Source organism: Theropithecus gelada, chromosome 1, assembly GCF_003255815.1.
Source record: "Theropithecus gelada isolate Dixy chromosome 1, Tgel_1.0, whole genome shotgun sequence".
Classification (NCBI taxonomy): Eukaryota; Metazoa; Chordata; class Mammalia; order Primates; family Cercopithecidae; genus Theropithecus; species Theropithecus gelada.
The window spans coordinates 221,389,543-221,417,451 of NC_037668.1; the positions used below are offsets into that span (position 1 = coordinate 221,389,543).

General features: G+C 37.6%; 2 protein-coding genes and 1 non-coding gene across 3 annotated transcripts; 2 read left to right on the forward strand and 1 right to left on the reverse strand.

Annotated features, from left to right (window-relative positions):
- The first annotated feature begins 8,955 nt into the window (after positions 1-8,955).
- LOC112633297 (olfactory receptor 2G2) lies at positions 8,956-9,909 on the forward strand. Its single transcript, XM_025399839.1, has one exon. It carries the CDS (start codon positions 8,956-8,958, stop codon positions 9,907-9,909), a length of 954 nt encoding a protein of 317 aa, XP_025255624.1.
- A 16,088-nt stretch (positions 9,910-25,997) lies between these two features.
- Positions 25,998-26,974, forward strand: LOC112633310 (olfactory receptor 2G3). The gene has a single exon (XM_025399864.1). It carries the CDS (start codon positions 26,024-26,026, stop codon positions 26,948-26,950), a length of 927 nt encoding a protein of 308 aa, XP_025255649.1. The 5' UTR covers positions 25,998-26,023; the 3' UTR covers positions 26,951-26,974.
- Positions 26,975-27,522: 548 nt separating this feature from the next.
- LOC112615692 lies at positions 27,523-27,633 on the reverse strand. The gene has a single exon (XR_003117444.1). It is a non-coding gene; the product is annotated as a U6 spliceosomal RNA (small nuclear RNA).
- Between the last annotated feature and the right edge of the window lie 276 nt (positions 27,634-27,909).

Here is a 27,909-nt window from a genome sequence, read left to right on the forward strand (position 1 = left end):
TTATATGCTAATGGGCCAACTTGATTTTTGGTAGATTTTCACTATGTAATGATATCTATTATCAAAACATAGAAGTCAATGTTAGAAAAAAGATCCTCATTTTTAGCAAATTGTTTGTAAAACCAAATCTATATTAATGAAGCTACAAGGTTAATGGTATATGTTTTTATTTTATTTGGATGTTTAGTATTAACTTGATATGGCTGCAAAGCAATATTATCAAAGCAGAGATACTTCATCTTGATGAAAAACAAAGTTTATATTATTTTCTAAATTATGATTCTGTTCATATTTGTATAAGAAAGGAGATAACCCATAGATGGGTTTTAAAGAGTCTAACATCTTATCATGGAAATCGAATTTTAGATGACAAAGAAGATATTTCTTTTAAAGTTACTAGAGTCAGAGGATGTATCCACACAATATACTAGGATATGGTTGGAAACAGAATGTTCTCTCTTGTGCTGAGGAGGGTACAAACATCTCTGAACTTCAAGTGAAATGCAGCTTAATGATCTGGACAAAATATTAAGGAAAGAAAAATAGACATTTTAGGCAGCATATATAATTTGGAAATCGTTAACAAGCATAATTATGTAATTAGGTAATCAAGGGAAAATGGAGACTTTCCTATTTTGAGCAACAGTAAAGCAATGATTAATTTTTACTTCTGTAAGTCGTTTGAAATACTGTAATAGTAGAAAAGAGGAATAAGAGTAGAATTATCTACTTGCCTCACAAAATGTGAAAACGGGAGATTTGACTGCAGTGACAACTGTACAGTGCAGTCATGCCTGTTTGCTGTCCACTTGGAAGCCAGTCATAGCCACCTTGGTGTGGTCAGCCAGTTACTCCAGGGATTTGCTCATGAGACTCTTTCTGTTACTTTTGAATGATAGTATTTTTTTAAATGCCATAATCATACCTTATAATGGAGTAATCAGGATGAATTTAATTGGTAAAGTTTGGGAAAATGCCGAGTTTCCTGATATCTTACTGTGTGAATCCTTAAGTAACAGGGAGAGATGATGACTGTAGAGTATTTCTCCATGGCCATATCCCAGGATCCTCCATTATGGACATTTTAATGAGTCACACATTTTCCATGGAGGAAAGATGATAATTCTCTAACCCTTCTGGGGACATGATGATGCCATATTAACAAACATGCTTTTTCCTTCCCAGAATAAATTACCTCCTTATCAAAAAGGTAATTACTGGGGTTTCTCACCTTCAAGTTCTTTTTCTTAGGGGCAAGGCACTGGGAATAGCTCACTTTCTTCTGACACATTTCCAAGCAGGCTCCAAATTCTGGTTCAGAAGCCATCTAATTCTTTCTAGTATTTGCAATGGACATTTTCATGTTGTATCACAGACTACATGAACCAGGAGTGATACCTTTTTGAGCCATTGCAGAGAGATTCAGTTCCCAGAGAAGTGGCATCTAGCCATGTGATACTTCCTACTCATAACTGAGGATCAAATTTCACCTGTGCACCAAACTCTCCAGGATGTTTTTTAACATCTCATGATTCCTCCAGGTGGGGGATAAAGAGTAGATATTCTACATATTCTGTGCATACTGACACTCAATTCACGCAGTAGTCAGTGGCAGGAATCTTGAACACTGACTGACTGGTTTCTGTGGGACCTCACATTTGTTTCTTAGCTTGAGCTTTTCTTGAACGGCTCCTATGGCTCTGGGACCTTGACTTGAACAAACCTATTTATTTCCTCTTGAGACACAGGTAGCCGGAGATACCATGGGCAAAGAAGTAACTTCTGAGGCCAGAAAACACGTTCCTGGCCAGAAATAGGTATGTAGATGGGAGGGAACCGGTCCAGTGATGATGGTCAGGTTGTATGGTTTATTGCATGTAACTATGACATTAAAGCAACAGAATTGTGAAGTCTGTGTATTTCAAATGAATGATTTCGTGTTTTTCCTGTTTCTATTTCAGAATCTTTTTTTCTCATAAATTGTCATGATTTCTGTTTTGTTTTTGTTTTTTTTTTTTTGATGCACAATATTATGTCTGCTCAAAGCCAGCAAAGAATAGGTTTAATTTAATCAGCTCTGAGCTTTCTATATTCTTCAGAATAAAAAAAACTTTTCAATTCAAAGCTTTCTCTGTGGGATACACACTTGTGAAACATCTTATCAGGGTTTAATGTCATTTAGTTAAAAGAGAATTAAGTCAGGATATGTTAGCTGCTCAGACAATTAATTTTATTTATGACTATAAATAAATTCCCAGAAGTTCAGTTCCAAAAGGAGATTAAGATATGGCACACATCGTTACTTATCACACTTTCTGCTCCTTTATTTATTTTTCTGATCTGCTTAGTGCTATAATTACTTTTAAAAACAATTAAAGTGCTTGTCACCCACCTTTCATATAAATATCCTACTTCCTCTCATGCTACATCCCATAATCTCTGCATCCTATTGAAAGGACATTGGGATCAATTTGAGTATTATTTTTGATGCAACTTTTTTGTTGTTTCTAAAAGGAAAAATTAGTTAGCTAGGAATATTTACTGTGTTTGGCCTAGAATTATGTCTATTCTGTTTGGATCAAAAAGCTGTGTTTAGAATTTTTTAAAAAATATGTTTTTATATTTATGTTTTGTTGTTGGATTTGGGAAATTAGAAAAAAAAATCTGGCCAGGTGCAGTGGCTTACGCTCATCATCCCAGCACTTTGAGAGGCTGAGACAGGATTGCTTGAAGCCAGGAGTTTGAGGTCAGCCTGGGCAACATAGCAAGACCTTATCTCTCAAAAAAAAAAAATTTAGCTGGGTTAGCTGGGTGTGGTGGCAAATGCCTGTAGTCCTAGCTACTCAGGAGGCTGATGTGGGAGGGCTGTTTGAGCCCAGGAGTTGGAGGCAGCAGTCAGCAATTATTGTGCCACTTTACTCACACCTGGGTGACAGATGGAGACCCTATTCCTAAAAAATTTTTTTAAAATAAAAATATTTACCAGAATAGAGTGAAGGATAGATGATTCATAACAATATTTGTATACTTGAAAGTATTTTATAAGGAATAATAGTTTATGGGTTCAGATCTATGACAGCACTTTGCACTCTACCCTGCAACTACATTGCAAAATAATAGATGCTCATCTGGAAGAACAAATCTGTGTTAGGGAACAAGGCGTGTTATGGGGGCTTGCATCCTTTGTTGATTCATGTGGTGTTTCTGATGGTGAACAACTAAGAGGAACAAATGGAGGAAGTGATGGTAAGGCCTGCGTCTCGTGAATGGGCATCGTCTGAGCAGGTTGGTGAGAGAGAGATGAGCACTTATGAGTGTGAGGAGCTGCGGGAAATGTCCAACACAAGGCAAAGAGAAGCATTTTATCAATGCTTGTGTTACAGTCAGGCAGGATACTGTGTGGTATGAAAACACTTAGAAGTTTGCAATAGTTTAAGATGGATGATTGGGCCAGAGGTAGACCCATCACAAGATGTATTATGAGTATTTCGTCTTCTAAGGGTGGCAATCCGTGGTGTTTAAAAGTGGTAGGTGTTGTGGGGACACAGAAAACAGTATTTTTATAAATAGGTCATTCGGGAAATGTATCCCATGGGATGCCCCAGAGCCATGTGGATTCATTCTGGGCAAGGAGGCCAAATGTGCCCATATTGGGAGAGCTTTCACCTGATAAATCCAAAAGTCTGCTTCACGTGTGGTTTAGGGCCCATGTGATGGTGTATGTGGGGCTGAAGGAAGATGAGATTGCACAGAAGAATAAACAGAAGTTCAGGGAAGAGAGTCAGCATCTGGGGAGGGCTGAAAAGGAAACTGGTTGGCCCTTGGAAGAGACTCCTTAGGTATTGTGGAAGGGGCAATGTATTAGTATGATTTATTTTATCTCAATTACATAACCTGATTCTTTCTAAGATACATTTGTATATTTAGGGAAACTGATCTTGGAGTACAAATATTTTTCTACTTGAATTAAAAAACTTTATTTCATTAAATTTTTCTACTTTAACAAATTAATGATGTTTTGTGATATAGATATTTTAGTTTTAAAACCAAATTACAAATTGTTCACAATATCCACATTAACTGGCTGTCATATGTGGCTATCTCTGTATGAAGTACATTGTATCAAAATATTTCTGAAACATGACCACAACTTACCATGCATACGTGTGGATTTTGTATTATTATTTTAAATGTGCTATTAGATTCTCTTTTTTCCTAAGGCTTTGTTTAGGGCTTTTTTCAATGTTATTTATTAAATATTTATTATTTTGTTAAATTTTTATTTTGAGATGTTGTTTTTGTTTTCACTAAGTTTTATTTTCTGGTAGTTTTATAACTTATTTAACTTAATTGTTTATTTTATCTTGTTTAATAAATATGTTAAAATTGTGAGTATGATTATGTTTTGATATTCAGCTTTCTTTTTAATGACACATTTTTTAATAATCTCCCTTGAAATGTTGACATTACCTCTTACTGAACTTTTTGTTATTGATTTCAGTTTTACAGCAATGAGAGAATACAGGAGCAAAATTTCTGCTTTATTCATAATCAAAATTTTTATTAAGGCTTAATACCTGGTCAATGACACAGACCTTATATTACTAGCATTTTTGTTTTTAGTATAATAATGTTGTGTTATTTGGTGCATGAAAGCTTGTCAGTAATATTTCCTCAAAGTGTATTTACAAAGTAACTACAAGATTCAATGTTTTAGCTTGGATATTAGTTTTCATGGTGTTAAAAAGTAAGCTACTTATGTCAAGAAACTTACTGTAAGAACTTTAGGACATACCATGTTTTTGCTGCTTGACTTTTTCATGTCTCCTTTTCTAAGAACTTCATTTTTCTTGTTTCCATTGCATTCTGTGCACATTACTCAAGCACATCTTAATTCTGTTCCATTTTTTCCTCCTAACTATACTATATGATCTAAGCATTATATATTTCTGTATTTTTAAAAACGTACCTGGGACAATCCCTCTTTTTAGTTCAATTCTCATTTCAAACCACTTGTTTGACTCACTGGAGGTTATGATAAATGTATTGAGAATGTGGACAATTACTTTTATCTTCTGGAATATATACAACTTCTTGGAGCAATTCTTTTAAAAATGCACATTCTCTACCTAACTTTTGTTTTGTAGGGGCCTTTTTTCTTTTGTTTTTTCTTTATCTCATTCTTACAGAATATTATTTTAGTGTGCAAAGCCTAGGCCCACTGGGATGTTTCTTTACTATCCATCATTTCTGAATATAGACAGTCAACAAGCTTGCTGTTTTCCCAGATACACTGGGATGGTTTGCCTTTACTTCTTCTTCTTCTTTTTTTATTCCTCAGTGCTCTTGTACTTGGAATGTAAAACTTCTACTGGAGGATTAAATATTGATACTTTAAAAATTATGTTCAGTCCTTCAGCAACTTGGTGAGAAAGTGTGGGTGGACATCTGGAAGTTTCACTCAGATACAGTTTTTCAATCACTTTCCCCCCAAATAAATGAAATCTCTACTAGGAATCATACCCAGCTCATCTTGGCATTTAGCTCTGTCACTCACTTATGGGTCTAGCTAATCTTCCCAGCAATGAGCAATCTACTATATGAAACAATAATTCCAGTGGGATATTTTATTTTCCACGACCTGCTATATTCTACACCTCATTTCTCCAAAGCTAGTGATGTGTAGAATGGTGCTCAGAGAAGAGGATTTTGTGCTCTGTGTCCATGTGATTTTGTTAAGTTTCAGTGTATCAGGAACATGATTTGTGGAGTATGTGATATAGGCTTATAGGCATTCCTAATTTTAGGGTTGTTCTTGTTCATGTTGATTTTTTTTTTCTATTTTATCAACTTTTGTGAAGGTTATTAGGTTAAAGAAAGAAGTTACAGAAATACTACATTCAATCTAGCAATATTTACATTTTTTTTTTTTTTTTTTGAGACGGAGTCTGGCTCTGTCGCCCAGGCTGGAGTGCAGTGGCCGGATCTCAGCTCACTGCAAGCTCCGCCTCCCGGGTTTACGCCATTCTCCTGCCTCAGCCTCCCGAGTAGCTGGGACTACAGGCGCCCGCCACCTCGCCCGGCTAGTTTTCTTGTATTTTTTAGTAGAGACGGGGTTTCACCGTGTTAGCCAGGATGGTCTCGATCTCCTGACCTCGTGATTCGCCTGTCTCGGCCTCCCAAAGTGCTGGGATTACAGGCTTGAGCCACCGCGCCCGGCCAATATTTACATTTTAAAAATTGTTTCTTAGAACTAATGTCAAACTTTTCATGTTTAGTAATGTATGATGTTCTTAGTGACCAATGAGAATGGTTTTCTTGCTCAGAAGAGTTGCTGTTGTTCAGTAGGTTGAAGTTCAGTGTTATCTGCAAATGAAATTAATTACTTTCCATGCACCTTGTGATGCACTTTTGGAAGGTCCTGGACATTGCTGCTCTCCTCCCAGAGTCTACTCATAGGCGTTTACTGGGAAGGCATGAAAGGTTCAGAATGAGAGGAAAACTGATCCAAGGCAGTAATTCTTCACTGTGAAAATTTAAAAGCCAGTGACTTAGGAGCTCACAAATGAAAAACCAGGAGAACATTTTGCAGGACACTGATGTGCAGCGACAAAGAGAGGACTAATAATAGTTAATGTTGCCCAATATTTACTTAAAGAAAATGAATTTGAAAAGGAAACACTTTCTTCAGTAATAGAAAGACACTTAGTTAATAATAGACAAAATGTCTGAACCTTCCTACTTGGAAAGAGTGAAGTGAAAAGGACAAGATAATAATGAGCTTACTGCACAGTGTTTCCATTTTGTAGTTAACAAGAGTTTAGTGTTCATCAAAATCAAGAAGGAAGAGTGTGTGGCTATGATTTCTAATAGCCACATTACAAGTCCCTCTTACTCACATTAATGCTGTTAATAAAGCCAGATTCAAATAGATGGTAGGATCACACACGTTTGAGGCAGCTCCAATTTGGAGGAAAATTGGTAAGTTTTTTCTGCCAGATTTTTAGGTCTGTTCATTTGATAATGATATCAACTATCTTCTAGTTGACTCTACCTGTATTAATTTCTCTTGGGAGAATAAAAGAGGTAAAAAATCGTAGGTATTACATAGATGAATGATCTTTGAGAGGTTACTCTGTGCTGAGCACTTGAGGGGCTGGGGCTGTGAGCGCTTGTCACATGTGGTCCCTGGCTTCATGAATCTCACAAACTATTGTGAATAGACACACATACAACTTAGTCAAATACACACAAAACAGAAAAAGTTTTAAAAACTTAATCTCTTGGCAAAGCTTTTATGTGGTTAAGAACAAAGGTTATGGGAGTGGTCACCTTGGTCACTGCAGACAGAAAGGAAGGACTGGCCTTTCTATAATGAAGGATTAATTTGCATGTTCCTGAGTAGAATTGTCTCATAAATCAGATGTAATGCTTATTTGCCAATAAAATATCCTCGGCCGGGCGCGGTGGCTCACACCTATAATCCCAGCACTTTGGGAGGCCGAGGCAGACGGATCGTGAGGTCAGGAGATCGAGACCATCCTGGCTAACACGGTGAAATCTCATCTCTATTAAAAATACAAAAATTAGCAGGGCATGGTGGCATGTGCCTTTAATCTCAGCTACTCAGCACTGCACTCTAGCCTGGCAACAGAGTGAGACTCCATTTAAAATAAATAAATAAATAAATAAATAAATCATCCTTAATTACTTGCTCCCAGTAATGGGAACCACATTTTGCTTCTAAACTTTAAGCTATTATGCAAAGTGCAAATGATTCCAGGAAGAAAAGGTCTAAAATAATAGGGATAACATTTCTTTATGAAAAACTACTTTGGGAGTCAGGAGCATCCTGGGTCCCTATGAAAGGAAGCAAGCAATAAATAAAAGCAAACAAACAAATAGGAACTCAAGGAAGGAAGAGGGAACACACACAGAGTATAGAATGTACAGAGAAATGAACTCAGAAGAGACAGATTCAAGCATCGCCTTTATGACTTAGTATGTGCCTTTGGTCAGGTCACATAAGCTCTCAGGAGTTGATTTTTTTTTTTTTTTTGAGACGGAGTCTCGCTCTGTCACCCAGGCTGGAGTGCAGTGGCCGGATCTCAGCTCACTGCAAGCTCCACCTCCTGGTTCATGCCATTCTCCTGCCTCAGCCTCCCGAGTAGCTGGGGCTACAGGCGCTGCCACCTCGCCCGGCTAATTTTTTTGTATTTTTTAGTAGAGACAGGGTTTCACCGTGTTAGCCAGGATGGTTTCGATCTCCTGACCTTGTGATCCACCCGTCTCGGCCTCCCAAAGTGCTGGGATTACAGGCTTGAGCCACCGCGCCCGGCCAGGAGTTGATTTTTAATTAATGCCAATCACATGTAGTACATTTCAACCATCTACCCTTACAAATAATTGCCACACTTCTGATCTCAAACTCCTGGCTTCAAACAATTCTTCTGTGTCAGCCTCCCAAAGTGCTGGAATTACAAGTGCAGGCCACTGCCCTCAGCCCAAATTTTCACACTTTTAGGATAAAAAAATCATTTTTCTCCTGTAATTAAAAATTGCTGAAATAAAACCTCAGGTTTCTGTCTCTAGTTAGAATTATCTGAGCCTCTCTTTTTCTGTAATTTGAAAGACATTAATATAAAAGGGGAAATTTATTTTAAAGGGAGGGTCAAATTTATTTCCTGCAAAAGATGATGTCTGCTCTTGCTCTTCTCTGCTTTGGAAAGGATTGAAGGACAGCTAAGATATTAGAAGGATGTATATTGCGTTTATTTATAATGTACATATTTGGAAAATAAATAGATCTAAGTCACTGGATGTAAAGACATAGCTTTTAAGCATTTAACATACAATACTTTTTTGGGTGGGCAGGTAACATTGTCACTCATTTAACCCTATGTGATGTGTTATCTTTCTCAGCTATTCCTCAGCCTTCAGGAACACACTTTACATATGGGGATGGTGAGAAATACCAGTGAGAGCAACCTAGCAGGTTTCATCCTTTTGGGGTTTTCTGATTATCCTCAGTTACAGAAGGTTCTATTTGTGCTTATATCGATTCTGTATTTACTAACTATTTTGGGGAATACCACCATCATTCTGGTTTCTCGTCTGGAACCCAAGCTTCATATGCCGATGTATTTCTTCCTTTCTCATCTCTCTTTCCTGGACCTCTGCTTCACCAGCAGTGTTATTCCCCAGCTCCTGGTAAACCTGTGGGAACCCATGAAAACTATCACCTATGGCGGCTGTGCCGTTCAGCTCTACGTCTCCCATGCCCTGGGATCCACCGAGTGTGTCCTCCTGGCTGTGATGTCCTATGACCGCTATGTGGCTGTCTGCCGTCCTCTCCGTTACACCGTCTTAATGCATCCCTGTCTCTGCATGGCCTTGGCATCTGTGGCATGGCTCAGTGGAATAGCCACCACCCTGGTACAGTCCACCCTCACCCTGCAGCTGCCCTTCTGTGGGCATCGCCAAGTGGATCATTTCATCTGTGAGGTCCCTGTGCTCATCAAGCTGGCTTGTGTGGACACCACGTTTAACCAGGCTGAGCTTTTCGTGGCTAGTATCCTTTTCCTTATAGTGCCTGTCTCTTTCATCCTGGTCTCCTATGGCTTCATTGCCCACGCAGTGTTGAGGATTAAGTCAGCTACGGGGAGACAGAAAGCATTTGGGACCTGCTCCTCCCACTTGACGGTGGTAGTCATCTTTTATGGAACCATCATATTCATGTATCTGCAGCCAGCCAAGAGTACATCCAGGGACCAGGGAAAGTTTGTTTCTCTCTTCTACACTGTGGTGACCCCCATGCTTAACCCTCTTATTTATACCTTGAGGAACAAGGAAGTGAAAGGGGCATTAAAGAAAGTTCTAGCAAAGGCTCTGGGAGTAAGTATTTTATGATTATAAAAAAAATCGCAAGTAACACTGTGATGAATTTCTTTTTTTTTTTTTTGGTAAAAAATAACGTCTTTTAATAAGAGGCTTTTTTTAATGGGCTCTTCTCCCATTTTCTTTTGATTAAATACTTGTACAATATTTTGCATTATGTAAAATACAATGGAATATGTCTACATACATACATGAAACATATGTCTACAAAGTCGTAACTTGGCCATTACTCAGTAGCAGTATAAAGTGAATCCTTTAGTCAATGTATGCTTCAGTGCCTTTGCTGTAGAATATAACATTTGTGTAGTACATTTGAAACTACTTTTAAATAAGATAGGCATGAAAATATTCAAGAAATGCTTATGTCAGCCAACTTTTTTTTTTTTTTTTTGGTTGCCAATAACACATGAATCTCTGAGCCTTCCTGTAGATGAACACATAGTTCATTCTTTTCCAAGAATGTAGCAGAGATGCATGCATATTGAGCAAGCTGTAATGAGGCAATTTTTAAATTGTACCCTATATGCCATCCTCTTAACATGTGGAAGAGATGTGTAGACACGCAAATACAACACAAAGACAAAGGGCACACTTTAAAGGTGATGTATAAAGTAGACGAAAGCAGCCTAGTTCTCTGGTTGTGTAGTTACATCAAAGAAATAGTTTGAATTGCCTAACACTGGAGTCTCGGTCCATAGAAAAAAACACAGCTGTAAAATTTTCTATGGCTCACATAGATATATAAATAACACTTATCATTATTATAACTGCATATCTGTATAGGAAACATTTTCATAATTTTGAGATATATCTTCCAGATAAAACCTTAACCAAATTGTTTAAATTATTTGTACTAAAATACTGATCTTCATTTACCATGGCTTCACTCTAAGTGGTCTTTGCCTATACCATTCTTTTTCTGGAAATAAGGAATTTTTGCATTTTAAGTCTAGAAAACGTCATGTGAACTCATGGTATGATACTTCCTATTTCACTGCATTATAGCAGGCATTGGATTGTATAGTCTGTAGTAGGAAACTATGTCCTCTGTTCAAACTTACATCAAAATAAATAAATGAATTCAGTGAGATGAGGAAGGATATTGTAGAAGGGTCTTGTAAGTCCAAAAGTGGTAATCATTTTAAATACAGTATTAAACGTTAGAGAATGAGCTGTCATTTTTAACTGCTCAGAAGCAGAGGCATAATTAGTAAGATAATGCACTGTACGGCTTCTATCCTTTCAGTGTCTCTCAGTTGTTTATTTACCCGTTTGTTACATTTTTGATGTGCAAGTACTGACTATTACATGCAGTGCTAGTTGCTTAAGAATAGGTGGAAAACTAGAAATAAAAGGTATATACCCACACTGAACTCATTGCTATTAGAAAAGATGAACCTAAAAACGAAAAATACAAAAATTAGCTGAGCATGGTGATGTGTGCCTGTAATGCTAGCTACTCGGGAGTCTGAGGCAGGAGAATCGCTTGAACTCAGGAGGTGGAGGTTGCAGTGAGCTGAGATCGTACCACTGCACTCCAGCCTGGCAACAGAGTGAGACTCCATCTCAAAAACAAAACAAACAAACAAACCCCCAAAAAACAAAACAAAACAAAACAAAAACTACAAGATGACCATGAAAATGAAACTGGAATAAGGCCTGTGAAAAAAATAGTGTGTTATGCAATTGATTATCAAGGAGCTAACTGAAGGCTTCCTGGGAAAGTGGCATTTAATTTGCCGCCTCAGTAAAGCTAAGAAGCAACCCTGGAGGACTAAAGGGGAAAGGATGGGTAAGGAAAGGAAAGCGTTTCCTGTAGAAGACTTTGCCTAAGGCAATGCTGTCAAGTTGTCAGCTGGAGCTTTATCTTGACCTTCCAAATCTGGTTAATATGGGTGTGTACCCAACCAATTATAGTGCCTGCTGTTTCCAAACTCTCCCAAACTTCCCCAAATTTTCCGAGGGCTTTTATTTTTAGAGTAACTATGATCTTTTGCTGTTTATAAAACTCTCATGAGTTTAGAACACTTTAAACAAAATTATGTTTTAAGCAGAGATAACGCAGATATGACAGAGCATGCACTGAAAGCATTTGAATCTTCCTTATTCTTTTTTCCTTATGCTGGCCCTTCCATCCCTTTCCAGGAATACCACATTCTTCTCCAATATTAGAAGCAACAATCTCTCTTCCTGCAATATTTTGACACCAACAAATACCCTGACTTTGAAAGATCCAATTTATAAGCTGACAAGGTTTAAAAATACGCTTATAAACATAGACAGATTTCTCTTGAGTACTACCAAGTGGTACCACGATATCATGGTACTTTGTCAAGTGACAAAGTTCCTCCTTATGTTACCAAAATAAAAATAATGCTCTATCATTGTTTGCTGTGGATTTTTAGTAAGTTATGCCAAATGCTTTAAACTATATTGGATAAAATATTTGTAGAGCAAGTAGGATCTATAGCCCTCAAAATTTTATATTGGACCTTCACTTTCTAATCAATGATATTTTTTCAGAAGAAGACTTGCATAAAGTGGGATATCTATTTATGTTTATTTTGTCACCATTCATGGAGACACATATTTCATCCATTAACAAGTTTGCTTATCAAATGTAAATTAAGCTTGTTCTGGGAACTGGGGTCTGAATAATTGGAATCATAGAGATTATAGTGCAACAAGGATGCAATTAAACCGGCACTAACAATAAAATGAGTTAAGACTTGGGTTAGGAAAAGAACTGTAATGGTGAAGTACATACAGTATAAGATATACCCTATTTTTAGAGATGAAAGTATTTTTTCTTTTTTAAAAAATTTTACTTTATGTTCTGGGATACATGTCAGAACGTGCAGGTTTGTTACATAAGTATACATGTGCCATGGTGGTTTGCTGCACCTATCAACCCATCAGCTAGGTTTTAAGCTCCATGTACATTAGGTATTTGTCCTAATGCTCTCCCTCCCGTTCCCCACAATGCCCTGACAGGCCCCAGTGTGTGATGTTCCCCTCCCTGTGTCCATTTGTTCTCATTGTTCAACTCCTACTTTATGAGTGAGAACATGTGGTGTTTTGTTTTCTGTTCCTGTGTTAGTTTGCTGAAGATGATGGTTTCCAGCTTCATCCATGTTCCTGCAAAGGACATTCACTCATCCCTTTTTATTACTGCATAGTATTCCATGATGTATATGGAATACTATGGTATTGCAATGGTGCCACATTGTCTTTATCCAGTGTTTCATTGATGGGTATTTGAGTTGGCTCCAAGTCTTTGCTACTGTAAATAGTGCTGCAATAAACATACGTGTGCATGTGTCTTTATAGTAAAATGATTTATAATCATTTGGGTATATACCCAGTAATGGGATTGCTGGGTCAAATGGTATTTCTGGTTCTAGATCCTTGAGGAACTGCCACACTGTCTTCCACAATGGTTGAACTAATTTACACTCCCACTCACAGTGTAAAAGCGTTCCCATTTCTCCACATCCTCTCCAGCATCTGTGTGTTGTTTCCTGACTTTTTTTTTGAGACGGAGTCTCGCTTTTTTGCCCAGGATGGAGTGCAGTGGCATGATCTCGGCTCACTGCAAGCTCTGCCTCCCGGGTTCAAGCAATTCTCTGCCTCAGCCTCCCAAGTAGCTGGGATTACAGGTGCTCATCATTACGCCTAGCTAATTTTGTTTTTGTATTTTTAGTGGAGATGGGGTTTCACCATCTTGGCCAGGCTGGTCTTAAACTCCTGAGTTCATGATCCACCCACCTTGGCCTCCCAAAGTGCTGGGATTACAGGCCTGAACCACCATGCCTGGCCAGGGATTATTTTAAATGTAAGTAACAATTCAATTAAAAACAATGAGTGGCTGAGTGAGTTTATTTATTTTATTTTATTTTATTTTTTTGAGATGGAGTCTCGCTCTGTGGCCCAGGCTGGAGTGCAGTGGCCGGATCTCAGCTCACTGCAAGCTCCGCCTCCCGGGTTCCCGCCATTCTCCGGCCTCAGCCTCCCCAGTAGCTGGGACTACAGGCACCCGCCACCTCGCCCGGCTAGTTTTCTGTATTTTTTTAGTAGAGACAGGGTTTCACCGTGTTAGCCAGGATGGTCTCCATCTCCTGACCTCGTGATCTGCCTGCCTCGGCCTCCCAAAGTGCTGGGATTACAGGCGTGAGCCACCGCGCCCAGTCTGTTTCCTGACTTTTTAATGATCCCCATTCTAACTGGCTTGAGAAGGTATCTCATTGTGGGTTTGATTTGCATTTCTCTAATGACCAGTGATGATGAACTTTTTTTCATATGTTTGTTGGCCACATAAATGTCTTCTTTTGATGGGGTTGTTTTTTCTTGCAAATTTGTTTAAGTTCTTTGTAGATTCTGGATATTAGACTTTTGTCAGATGGATAGATTGCAAAAATTTTCTCCGATTCTCTGGGTTGCCTGTTCACTCTGATGATAGTTTCCTTTGCTGTACAGAAGCGCTTTAGTTTAATTAGATTCCATTTGTCAATTTTGGCTTTTGTTGCCATTGCTTTTGGTGTTTTAGTTATGAAGTCTTTGCTCATGCTTATGTCCTGAATGGTATTGCCTGGGTTTTCTTCTAGGGGTTTTATGGTTTTAGGTTTAAGTCTTTAATCCACCTTGAGTTAATCTTTGTATAAGATGTAAGGAAGGGGTCCAGTTTCTGTTTTCTGCTTATGACTAAGCCAATTTTCCCAGCACCATTTATTAAATAGGGAATCCTTTCCCCATTGCTTGTTTTTGCCAGGTTTGTCAAAGATCAGATGGTTGTAGATGTGTGGTGTTAATTATGAAGCCTCTGTTCTTTTTCATTGGTCTATATATCTGTTTTGGTACCAGTACCATGCTGTTTTGGTTACTGTAGTCTTGTAGTATAGTTTGAAGTCAAGTAGCGTGATGCCTCCAGCTTTGTTCTTTTTGCTTAGGATTGCCTGGCTATACGGGCTCTTGTTTGGTTCCATACGAAATTTAAAGTAGTTTTTTCTAATTCTATCAAGAAAGTCAATGGTAGCCTGATGGAAATAGCATTGAATCTGTAAATTACTTTGGGCAGTATGGCCATTTTCACAATATTGATTGTTTCTATACATGAGCATGAATTTTTTTTTTCCATTTATTTGTTTCCTCTCTTATTTCCTTGATCAGTGGTTTGAAGTTCTCCTTGAAGAGGTCCTTCATGTGCCTTGTAAATGGTATTCCTAGGTATTTCATTCTATTTGTATCAATTGTGAATGGGAGTTCACTTCTGATGTGGTTGTCTGCTTGTCTATTGTTGGTGTGTAGGAATGCTTGTGAATTTTGCACATGGATTTTGTATCCTGAGACTTTGCTGAAGTTGCTTATCAGCTTAAGGAGTTTTTGGGCTGAGATGACGGGGTTTTCTAAATATACGATCATGTCATCTGCAAACAGAGACAGTTTAACTTCCTCTCTTCCTATTTGAATACCCCTTATTTTCTTATCTTGCCTGATAACCCTGACCAGAACTTCCAATACCATGCTGAATAGGAGTGGTGAGAGGGGGCATCCTTGTCTTGTGTCAGTCTTCAAGGGGAATGCTTTCAGCTTTTGTCCATTCAGTATGATATTGGCTATAGGTTTGTCATAAATAGCTCTTCTTAGTTTGAGATATGTGCCATCAATACCTAGTTTATCGAGCGTTTTTAGCATGAAGGGGTGTTGAATTTTATCAAAGGCCTTTTCTGCATCTGTTGAGACAGTCATGTGGTTTTTGTCCTTGGTTCTGTTTACGTGATAAATTACATTGACTGATTTGCATATGTTGAACCAGTCTTGTATCCCAGGGATGAAGTCAACTTGGTCGAGGTGGATTAGCTTTTTGATGTGCTGCTGGATTTGATTTGCCTGTATTTTATTGAGGATTTTTGCATCAATGTTCATCAGGGATATTGGCCTGAAATTTTCTTTTTTTGTTGAGTCTGTGTCAGATTTTGGTATCAAGATGATGCTGGCCTCACGAAATGAATTAAGGAGGAGTCCCTCTTTTTCTATTGTCTGGAATACTTTCAGCAGGAATGGTACCGGCTCCTCTTTGCACCTCTGGTAGAATTCGGCTGTGAATCCATCTGGTCCTGGACTTTTTTTGGTTGGTAGGCTATTAATTACTGCCTCAATTTCAGAACTCATTATTGGTCTATTCAGGGATTCGACTTCTTCCTGGTTTAGTCTCGGGAAGGTGTATGTGTCCAGGAATTTTTCCTTTTTTTAAAAATTTTCTACTTTATTTGCATAGAGGTGTTTATAGCATTCTCTGATGGTAGTTTGTATTTCTGTGGGATCAGAGGTGATATCCCCGTTATCATTTTTATTAAGTCATATTACCTAACTTTAAACTATACTATAAGGCTACAGTAACAAAATGGCATGGTACTGGTACAAAAACAGACACACAGGCCAGTGGGACAGAATAGAGAACCCAGAAATAACTCATGAACCTGCAACTATCTGATCTTCAACAAAATCTATAAAAATAAGCAGTGGGAAAAGGACTCCTTAGTCAATAAATGGTGCTGGTATAACTGGCTAACCATGTGAAGAAGCATAAAACTGTACTCCTGCCTCTCACCATATACAAAAATTAAATCAAGATAGATTAAAGACTTAAAAGTAAGTTAAAACTATAGAAATCCTAGAAAAAAAAACCTAAAAAACACCATTCAGTACATCAGTCTTGGCAAAGAATTTATCGCTAAGTTCTCAAAAGCAATTGCAACAAAACAAAAAATTCACAAGCTGAATATAATTATACTAAATAGCTTCTGCACAGCGAAAAAAACAAAAAAAAGAAAAAAGAAAAAAGAAAAAAAATTACCAACAGGATGAGCAGACAACCTACAGAATGAGAGAAAATGTTCACAAAGGTCTTACATCCAGAATCTACAAGGAACTTAAATCGACAAGCAAATAACCCCCCCAAAAATCCAATTAAAAATGGGTAAAGGACATGAACAGACATATCTCAAAAGAAGACATATGAGCAGCCAATAAACATATGAAAATATGGTCAACATTACTAATCATCAGAGAAATGTAAATCAAAACCACAGGGAGATACCATCTTATACCAGTCAGAATACCGGTTATTAAAAAGTCAAAAAACAGCAGATGCTGGTGAGGCTGGGGAGAAAATGGAACACTTATACACTGTTAGTGGGAATGCAAACTAGTTCAGCCACTTTGAAAGCAGTTTGGAGATTTCTCAAAGAACTTAAAATAGAGCCACTATTTGACTCAGCAATTCCACTCCTGGGTATACACCCAAAGGAAGATAATTCATTCTATCAAAAAGGCACATGCACCTGTATGTTGGAGCACTATTTATACTAGCAAAGACATGGAATCAACCTAGGTGCTCATAAGCAGTGGATTGGATAAAGAAAATGTGGTAGACATGTGATACACAATGAAATACTACGGAGTTATAAAAAATAATAAAAATGTGTACTTTACAGCAACATGGATGGAGCTAGAGGCCATTATCCTAAGTGAGCTAATGCAAGAACAGAAAACCAAAGATTGCCTGTTCTCACTTATAAGTGGGAGCTAAACAGTGAATACACATGATTGTAAAGTTAGGAACAATGGACACTGGGGACCAACAGACATGGGGGGAGGGAGGGGGCTGTTGGTTGAAGAACCACCTGTTGTATACTATACTTACTTCCTGGGATGAGTCACTGGGACCCCAAGCCTTAGTGTCATGCATTTTACATGTCATGCATTTTACCCATGTAGCAAACCTGTACTTGTTCCCTTTAATCTATAATAAAAGTCAAAATGATTAAAAATTATTAAAACGGTGAGTTTTTTGTTGTGTATATTTTATCACTTTATATTTATTTTATATATATGCTTATATACATATAATAAATATTTTACCACTATGTATACTTTTTAGAAATTAAAAACAGGCTATGAATTCAGAGGGGAAAGAATTCAGGAAGGAAGTCTAAAAAATACAGTGATTATACAAGAGCTTGAACATATGAAAAACTAACAGATTTCATTATGTCAAATAACCTCCCAAGTGACACTGTTGATGTAGTACAAAGATCACCAGACTTGAATAGTTTTGAATTTCAGCCCTAACTCTTTTATACCTAGTAGAAAAAGTTATTGACAGTTACATCAAAGATGGGCCTAAATTTCTAGCTTGCATAATTGGATTAATAGTGACATTATTTACTTTTACAGCAAACAAAATGGAGAGAGCAAGGGTTTAGATCTGAACACAGTGCATTTGAGGTGTCTCTCCAAGTGGACATGGTAGTTTCAAAATAGGATACATGAATCTAGTCCTCAGTAGAGAAATCTACACGTAATTAACATAGCAATAAGCATATGGTTTCCCATAGGGGAAAATTTAATTTGTTAGAAGATGAGGACACTGGACTGGGACTGATGAATCCAACCATTAAGGGCTTAATAGAGTAAGAAGAGATTGCAAAAGAGACAGTTATTCTAGACATTTGTTATGATAGCTTTAATACAAAGTATCTCAGTTCTAAGAGAATGATGCTCAAGGCTAGAAATCCAAAGTACGGGCAAAGAGATTCTCTTTAAAGGGGATGATGAAGATCTTCTCTATGGTAACTAGAGTGAAGGAGGAGGGACCCAGAAGACTTAAGTGGGTTTTCTTTTCTCTCTTTCATGTTGGACAAGTTTGATGGCTTCTATTTCCTATGTGAAGTAAGAGGTCCCAGAATAATACTGAAGAAAGAAAGGAATACTTCACACTGGGGAAATATGTGTATTATTGTTCCTTGATGATCCCAAGAAGTTAGTCAGTTCCTCCACTAATTGCCTACTGGGGATGCAGGTTTTTCCCAGAAGACGTGGTAAAAGCAAATCATGGCAATTTTGTAAATTTGCAAAATTCACAGTTTCTGCTTCCCTTTTTCTCCAAGTTTTCATTGCCACTAATATAATTTCCTCAGGATAAACTCAAGTGAGAAAAATAAATCTTGAACAGATTGTTTTTTGAAGCCAATCAAAAAACATCTTGTGGGTCAACAGCAGGCTAGACACAAAATAACAAAGCTAAGAAAAGGTTTTATGACTTGCATCCTGAAGATGTGGAAAACACTGACACCTTTAAATATTCCTGAGAGTAAGTAAAAATTCAATCTGGTGTAGTCTAAATTGAATGCAATCTTATCTTAAAGAAGTTTATAAAAGTTAATAGGTAGAAAGTTTATTGCTTTCATTACTGTTGGATTTGCTTTATTATTAAAGTAATAATGTTGTGTGACACAGGTAAACTATCTGGACTTCTGCTTTCATTTATCAGATAAAAAGATAGGGCAATTTCTTGTTAGTCTTCATAAGTGTAAGTTAGTGTCATATAATTAATTAGTATAATTAGCATTTTGGGGATAAATTTTACTTATACAAACAACTTAGTTGATAGATATAGCACACACTCAATTCCACAAAAACACAACTATAACTCAAGTGGAAAACTCAATTCAAGGTAATTTCAGCCTTCTGTAAAAAATCACTCAAGAGAAGTACTGCAGAGGAAGTTTCCTCAAGTACACCATTTCTAACCTTTGAAATTGTAAGCTCTCTGCCAGCTGAAACAGAGGGATAGTTGAAGTACAATTTAACCAAAATGAATGAGGGTTTAAATTATTGGGTTGGATTTCATTGAGTAGAAATAAAATGTTTTCCAGAGGACCACTCTTTCTTGACAATATTAATGCTGCTCTAATTTCTGTGTTTCTTTCTCGTGAAGTAATTGTATTTAGTAAAATTTGATGGTTGGCAAGAATATGTATGGGTAGAGGACACTTACTTAAACATCAGACCAAGTACTTTACCGATCAGGTGGGCAACTTCCAATCTGGTCTTAAAACACTTGAACAGACACTAGGAAATCTATAGCCATTGGTTTCATATTTTCACCAACTGGTCAAGTAACCATGGAAGACCAGAGCATCTGGAAAATGGACTAGACCAGAAACGCATTGGTCTTAAGTTGGATTCTCCAGATTGAGAGAGGACACGATTATGATTTTTCAGTCTCTGTCTTAAAGCTTTATTCAGGCAGATGGTTAGAGTAATGAACAAGGGCTGAGTGGCACGACAACACAGGTATTTAAGGGGTTGGTTTGTGGTTAAAAACCTGTTTTGCAGGGAATTGCAAGGACTTGGCATGCAATGGTGCTTGGTGAAAGCTGAGGTAAATCAGCACAGATGTGACGGTCATATCGCTGTTGAGGGTTCCATGAACAAAAGGCTCCTGCAATTTTATGGATCCAGGGACCATGAGAAAGGGAAAGGGCTAGATGTGGAAAAGTACCGATAGGCGAAAGCTGCCTCCCCACCTCAGTGTTCCTGAACAGCCAGCACGTTGAAGACTCTGGAGGCAGTTGCAGTCAAGGGCTTGCTCTGACCTCTCTGGTTTGTCATGTTCTTTTGCATAATGATGTTTATATCTTAAGCGTCTTTATTCCTTGCTCATCTTTATTCCTTGCACTTTGTTTGGTGCTGTGGGCAGAGGTCTTCTTCCAAAGCCTTCTTATAAGGCAGGAGAAGGGGAAAACCTTAAAGACAACTTTCCCATCTTTGACTCAGTGTTCAGTACTTTACCACATGTAGCCCTTTCCCTTTCTCACTCTCCCTGGTTTTGGGGTCCATAAAATTGCAGGGGCTTTCGTTCGTGGAACCCTTGACAGTGACAGGACCTTCGCATCTGGGCTGATTTACCTTCACCAAGCACCACCGCATGAGAAGTGGGGCAGTGGGATGGGAAGGGATTAGCGGGAGTTGATGCTTCTTCCAGTTTTATACACTGAAATACATTATCATAGTCAGTGATTAGAGGCTTCACTGTAACTTTCATTTTGGTTCCTTGCTGCTTTAGGCTCCTCTGACGCCTTATAGCTCAGCTCTCTCTCTAGGTCAGCGGATCCACCAGTATTAACCACTTCTTTTCCCAGTATCTTCCGTCCAGAAAGATTCAACATAGTCTGACTAGGAAATAGGACACATAAAAAATGCATTCATTTCTTCATCAAGCATTTATTGACACATTAGTATGCATTTGATATCATATAAATTCCATAAAATATCAGTAGAACGTGACCCCTCACTTTAAGAAGTAGGTTATGGTTTAGTAGATATATACAGTCATAAAACATTAGGTCAGTATGGTATTGGAGTTTTTTATTATGGAGGTAAGTTTAGGGTAGGAACAAACACAAAATAAGCCTCAGAAGGCTGGGTGGAGGGATGTATGAGAGAGGGTGCTAATCAGAGTCAAAGAGGACTTTGTATGTTCATGAGAAGTACTGAGCCTTAAAAGTGTGTAGATAACTGCCTGGTGAAGGGAGTTGGAGAAGATTATCACTGTCATGGGAAGCAGCATAAGAAAAGTCATAGCTCCATTATGCTTAGCAAACTAATGCAGAAGCAGAAAACCAAATACCACGTCATCACTTGTAAGTGGGAGGTAAATGATGGGAACACATGGACACATAGAGGGGAGCAACACACATTGGGGCCTCCCAGAGAGTGGAGGGTGAAAGGGGGAAAGGAATAGGAAAAATAACTAATTAGTACTAGGCTTGATACCTGGGTGACAAAATAATCTTACAGCAAAGCCCTGTGACACAAGTTCACCTGTGTAACACACCTGCACATGTATGCCTGAACTTAAAAAGTACACACACACACACACACACACACACGGCATAGTTGGATGTAAGGGCTCAGCTTGCTTTCTGCCCTCTTCTCTAAATGTGTTTGTGATCATTCTCTTCTCTGAACTTGTACTAATATCTATCTTTTCCTATTTATTATTTATTTTGCCATGTTTAATGCAAAGATTTTCCATTATAGGGAGAAATATAAATTAGAAATGTCTAAAATTGTAAAAAAAAAAAAAAAGTGTCTGAGTTTAGCACAAACTAGCATTTCTACAGACATTCTGCAAACGTTCCCTCTGCCTCCGGTGGGAGGAAGGAACCCACAGCTGGCTCTGAAGGGAATGTAAATATGCACATTAGACACAATCACCTTATTCAAATTTTATGCTATCATTTTACAACAAGCAGGAAGAATAACCTTGGCTGATGAGATTCTGAAACACATTTTGAATTGGGAGTCTTGGTTAGTCATACAACAATTTGTCAGAATAGGAATTGTTCTGTTATTTCACATATCCCTACTTTACTCGTTTGAAAGAAAAGCATGAAATCATCTTATATCCTCAGTTTACCTCCCTTTCCATTGAAAAGTCAGTATTAGGTGAATTTTGTCATTTTCATTCCATTAATTTTTTTCCCATTGACTTTCATTCAGTTCGTGTTGTCATTTTTGGTAATTCTCAGGCTATTCACACGACATGAACCTAGTTAGTATCATGAGAACTATGGACCTATCCCTACCTGAACTCCCTCACATCAATATCCTCCCTACCCATCTTCCTATCAATGAACCAATATTTCCAAAATGAAAACAGAAAATATGACTCTTGTGTGCTCAGAGCCTTTAACAACATCTCACTGCCTGCACAGCAAAGCTAAGAACTTTATTTCACCCAGTGATTTCTACGGTTTGACTCCAAGCATTTTATTTTCTAAGCATACCTTCAGCACTCACCATTTTGAATCTTTTTTTTTTTTAAACTACACTTAAAAAAACAGTATTTATCTTGTTGTACATGATAAATACAATTTTAATTTGTCAATTACAAATAAATGAATAAGTAAAGAAATAAAAACAAAGTAAGTAAAGAAATAAAAACAAAACAAACAAAAAACTATATTTTAAAATTTCAATAGCTTTGAGGGCACAAGTTTTGAGGATTGTAAATCATGCGACTATAAAGACACATGCACATGTATGTTTATTGCAGCACTATTCACAATAGCAAAGACTTCAAACCAACCCAAATGTCTATCATTAATAGACTGGATAAAGAAAATGTGGCACATATACACCATGGAATACTGTGCAGCCATAAAAAGGATGAGTTCATGTCCTTTGCAGGGACATGGATAAAGCTGGAACCCATCATTCTTAGCAAACTATCACAAGGATAGAAAACCAAGCACCGCATGTTCTCTCTTATAAGTGGGAGTTGAACAATGAGAACACATGGACACGGGGAGGGGAACATCACACTCAGGGGCTTGTTGGGGGGTGGAGGACTGGAGGAGGGATAGCATTAGGAGAAATACCTAATGTAAATGACGAGTTGATGGGTGCAGCAAACCAACATGGCACATGTATACCTATGTAATAAAGCTGTACTTTGTGCACGTATCTTAGAACTTAAAGTATAATTTAAAAATCCATGATAATAGTGGTATCATGTGATCAGCTTTCTGATTAAATACTGACTCATTCATTCCATAGTATTTACTGAGCCCAACTGTGGGTCAGGCCCTTTGCTAGGTCCTGGGGACACAGCAGTAACTTTAGTTGGCTGAAGTAGTGGAAAGACAGTTGGAGTGGCCACAGGTAACTCCATTTACTCTTTTGCACAAGAAAATTAAATACACATGTCCTAGGTGCCAAAGGTGTTTATGGAATCAAGTATATGAGCTGCCTTTAGGGAAATATTAAGCCTAACTCTGGACTGGGCTTAATCCAGCCCCATAAGTTTACAAATTGAGTAATTTGGGGCATGCATTTTAAACATTTTTCATCTGTGGAATTAGAACACTACTACCTACCTCACATTTTGGAGCACTTTAAATGAAAAATGCCCAGGAAAAAAAGCTATGTTTTTATAAAACAGTGTTTATCTTGCTGTACATGATAATTATATACAATTTTAATTTGTCAATTAAAAATAAATGAATAAGAAATAAAAACAAAACAAACAAAAACCTATATTTTAAAATTTCAATAGCTTTGAGGGTACAAGTAGTTTTTGGTTACCTGGATGAACTGCCTAGTGGTGAATTCTGAGATTTTAGTGCACCTATCACCTGAGTAGGGTACACTGTACTTAATATGCAGCTTTTTAAATCCCCTACTCCCCTCCCACTCTCTCACCTTTTCAGTTTCCAGCGTCCATTATACCACTGTGTGTGCCTGTGCATACCCATAGCTTAGCTCCCACTTGTAAGTGAGCACATACGGTATTTGCCATTTCTGAGTTACTTCACTTAGAATAGTGACCTCCAGCTCCATCCAAGTTGCTGTGAGAGGCATTATTTCATTCTTTTTCGTGGTTTAGTCGTATTCCATGACGTATACCCCATTTACTTTATCCACTCATCGGTTGAAGGGCACTTAGGTTGGTTACAGATCCTTGCAGTCGTGCATTGAGCTGTGATAAACATACATATATTTGTGTCTTTTTGATATAATGATCTCTTTTCCTTTGGGTAGATACCCAGTAGTGGGATTGCTGGATTGAATTTTAGATCTACTTTTAGTTTTTTGAAAAATCTCCATACTGTTTTCTATAGTGGTTATACTAATTTACATTCCCACCAGCTGTGGATAAGCATTCCCTTTTCACCACATCCATGCCAACATCTATTTTTTTTTTGACTTTGTAATAAAGGTCATGCTGGCTGGGGTAGGGTAGAATCTCACTGTGGTTTTAATTTGCATTTCCCTGATTATTGGTGATGTTGAACATTTAAAACAAATTTGTTTGTTGGTCATTTGTATATCTTATTTTGAGAAATGTCTATTCATGTCATTTGCCCACTTTTTGATAGGATTATTTGTTTTTTCTTGCTGATTTGCTTGAGTTCCTTGTAGATTCTGGATATTAGTCCCTTGTCAGATACATAATTTGCAAAATATTTCTTTTTGAATCTTCTTACAAAGACAAGTGAATCATTCACACATCCTCTTCCAATGTTCTCCAGATGACTTTGAGTTTTCTTAAACAGTCTTATAAGTTATTTTCATTTTTGTTTATAATTTGTTTTGTGTTTTTGACATTTTGAAAGTTAAGGAATTTTATTTATTTTCATTTTTATTTTTTGAGATGGAATCTCGCTCACTTTGTCTCCCGGGCTGGAGTGCAGCAGTGTGATCTTGACTCACTGCAACCGTCCACCTCCTAGGTTCAAGCAATTCTCCTGTCTCAGCCTCCTGAGTATCTGTGACTACAAGTGTGCACAACCACACTTGGCTAATCTTTGTATTTTTATTAGAGATGGGGTTTCACCATGTTGGCCAGGCTGGTCTTGAGCTCCTGACCTCAAGTGATCCACCTGCCTCAGCCTCCCAAAGTGCTGGGATTAAAGACATGAGCCACAGCACCCAGCCGAAATGTTAAGGAGTTTTAATAGATTTATCTAAGGGTTCCTTCAAACAAATTTTATATTTATAAGAATACCGCAATGCATCTTTAACTCTTATTAATTATATATATTCTTTTGAGTATATCTATTTTTCTTCACTAGTAAGGACTGTTAGCCAACTTGGTTAAATAATGCCTAAATAAATAAAAAATTTTAAAAATAATTTTTAGTTTTTGGCAGTTCAGTCATTGAATAAACTTGTATGAGATGATTTGAATTTATATCATGTATTTTGGTTCCTTAAATATGTCTTTTCATTGTCCTCCAGTTAGTACCAATGTGACACATGTCAGAAATGATTTTCTACCTCTTTCATACCAACCATACCCATTTTAAAAGTTTTAAAGTCTTTGTTTTAATTAGTTTTATCTAAAAAGGCTTCCTCATCTGATTGTGCTTACAACCAAATCTCAGTAAGGTATTTCATATGCAGATTACTTGTTGACAGTTGAAAATCATGGAGATATTGTTCACTCTGTTTTGAGAGAAGTTTATTTTTAGTGGTAGGTCATTGTGGATTTTTTGATATGCATGTAAATATGCACTTTGATCGGCTTTAATAATCAGTCCCCAGACAACTCCAAAGTTGAAACCATTCATAATTTTTAAAGATGAGCCTTGAACTGAAATGAAGAAACATGGATTGATGTTCCAAGTCAGCAGCACATTAGGGATGAAAAATGAATAGTTTGGGAAAGTTAGTCTCCATGATCCTCTCAGCTCGTGTATTCTGTGATTCTAAATTTAATTGTTTTGGATGTACCCGTTCCATTCCTGTCTTAGGTGCAGATCCCCCTGGAGGGATGGGATTGGCCAATGAGAGTTCCCTAATGGATTTCATCCTTTTAGGCTTCTCAGACCACCCTCGTCTGGAGGCTGTTTTCTTTGTATTTGTCCTTTTCTTCTACCTCCTGACCCTTGTGGGAAACTTCACCATAATTATCATCTCATGTCTGGATCCCCTTCTTCACACCCCGATGTACTTCCTTCTCAGCAACCTCTCTTTACTGGACATCTGCTTCACTACTAGCCTTGCTCCTCAGATCTTAGTTAACCTGCGAGGACCAAAGACCATCACTTATGGTGGTTGTGTGGCACAGCTTTATATTTCTCTGGCACTGGGCTCCACTGAATGTATCCTCTTGGCTGTCATGGCCTTGGATCGGTACGTTGCTGTCTGCAAACCCCTCCACTATGTAGTCATCATGAACCCATGGCTATGCCAACAGCTGGCATCTATCTCCTGGCTCAGTGGTTTGGCCAATTCTCTGATCCATGCAACTTTTACCTTGCAATTGCCTCTCTGTGGCAACCATAGGCTGGATCATTTTATTTGCGAAGTACCAGCTCTCCTCAAGTTGGCTTGTGTGGACGCCACTGTCAATGAATTGGTGCTTTTTGTTGTTAGTGTTCTGTTTCTTGTCATTCCACCAGCACTCATCCTTATCTCCTATGGCTTCATAACTCAAGCCGTGCTGAGGATCAAATCAGTAGAGGCAAGGCACAAAGCTTTCAGCACCTGCTCCTCCCACCTTACAGTGATGATTGTTTTCTATGGCACCATAATCTACATGTACCTGCAACCCAGTGAAAGCTATGCCCAGGACCAAGGGAAGTTTATCTCCCTCTTCTACACCATGGTGACCCCCACTTTAAGTCCTATCATCTATACTTTAAGGAACAAGGATGTGAAAGAGGCTCTGAGGAAACTTCTCTCGGGAAAATTGTGATTCCTATGGACATGATATGCAAGGAATTCATTATAAGACATGTAGCTATTCAACTTCTACTTAGTCAAACCCATAGTTCTAAATTTCACATGAGCTATATTACTATTCACTTATTTTCTTTTCATAAGGGACTTTTTCCTTTTCTATGTGTAACTAAGTAAAATGTTTATATGTTTATTTGGGAGCATACACTATTGAAAAGAGAGCTGTGGATGGTTGTAAATTGTGATCCTTACCACAAAGTCTCTATTTTGTGTCTGACACTTATTCCCAGGGATTCAGAAAGATAAATTATTAAATATTTACCACTTATTTATCCAGGTTATGAGGATTTTCTTCATTTTTAATAAAATGTTCAGTTTCCTGCCAAACACTTCACATTTACATAGTAATGTCCTTCATTATAGTTTTATGTTGAAAATAAGCAATTCCTGCATGTGCTCATAGTTCAAATTTATTGGTCAGTAGGATATTGTATTAGCTATTATTAAACAACCATTCCAAATACATTTTAAGAATTTAATAAGGGGCAACAAGAACAAAATATGCTAAACACATTATTTTTCATAACTTAGAGAGTGCATCTCTTTTTGTGTTCTGAGGCCACTTTGTCCTTGTACAGAGCCATGCTCATCTTCTCTGTATTATTTCAATGTTAGCATATGAGTTGCGGAAGTAAGCACTGAGGTCACTTTATGCATGGTAGGTACAAGACTTTTGAAAGAATAAAATAATCAAATAATTTTGTTCTAAACCTTTTCATACATTTGATCAATGAGAATAATTGGACTTAAAAGACATTATTATTTTCTTTTTTGAAAAATACAGCTTCATTGATATATAATTGATATACATATTTAATGTATAAAATTTGATGAGTATGATATATACATATACCCTTGAAAATATCACCACAAAGTAACACACACAACCATTACATCTAGAAGTTTCCTTGTGCC

What these genes read in the sequence shown, in the direction of transcription:
- LOC112633297 (XM_025399839.1), top strand. Translation starts at nt 8,956, where the DNA reads ATGGGGATGGTGAGAAATACCAGTGAGAGCAACCTAGCAGGTTTCATC.
- LOC112633310 (XM_025399864.1), top strand. Translation starts at nt 26,024, where the DNA reads ATGGGATTGGCCAATGAGAGTTCCCTAATGGATTTCATCCTTTTAGGC.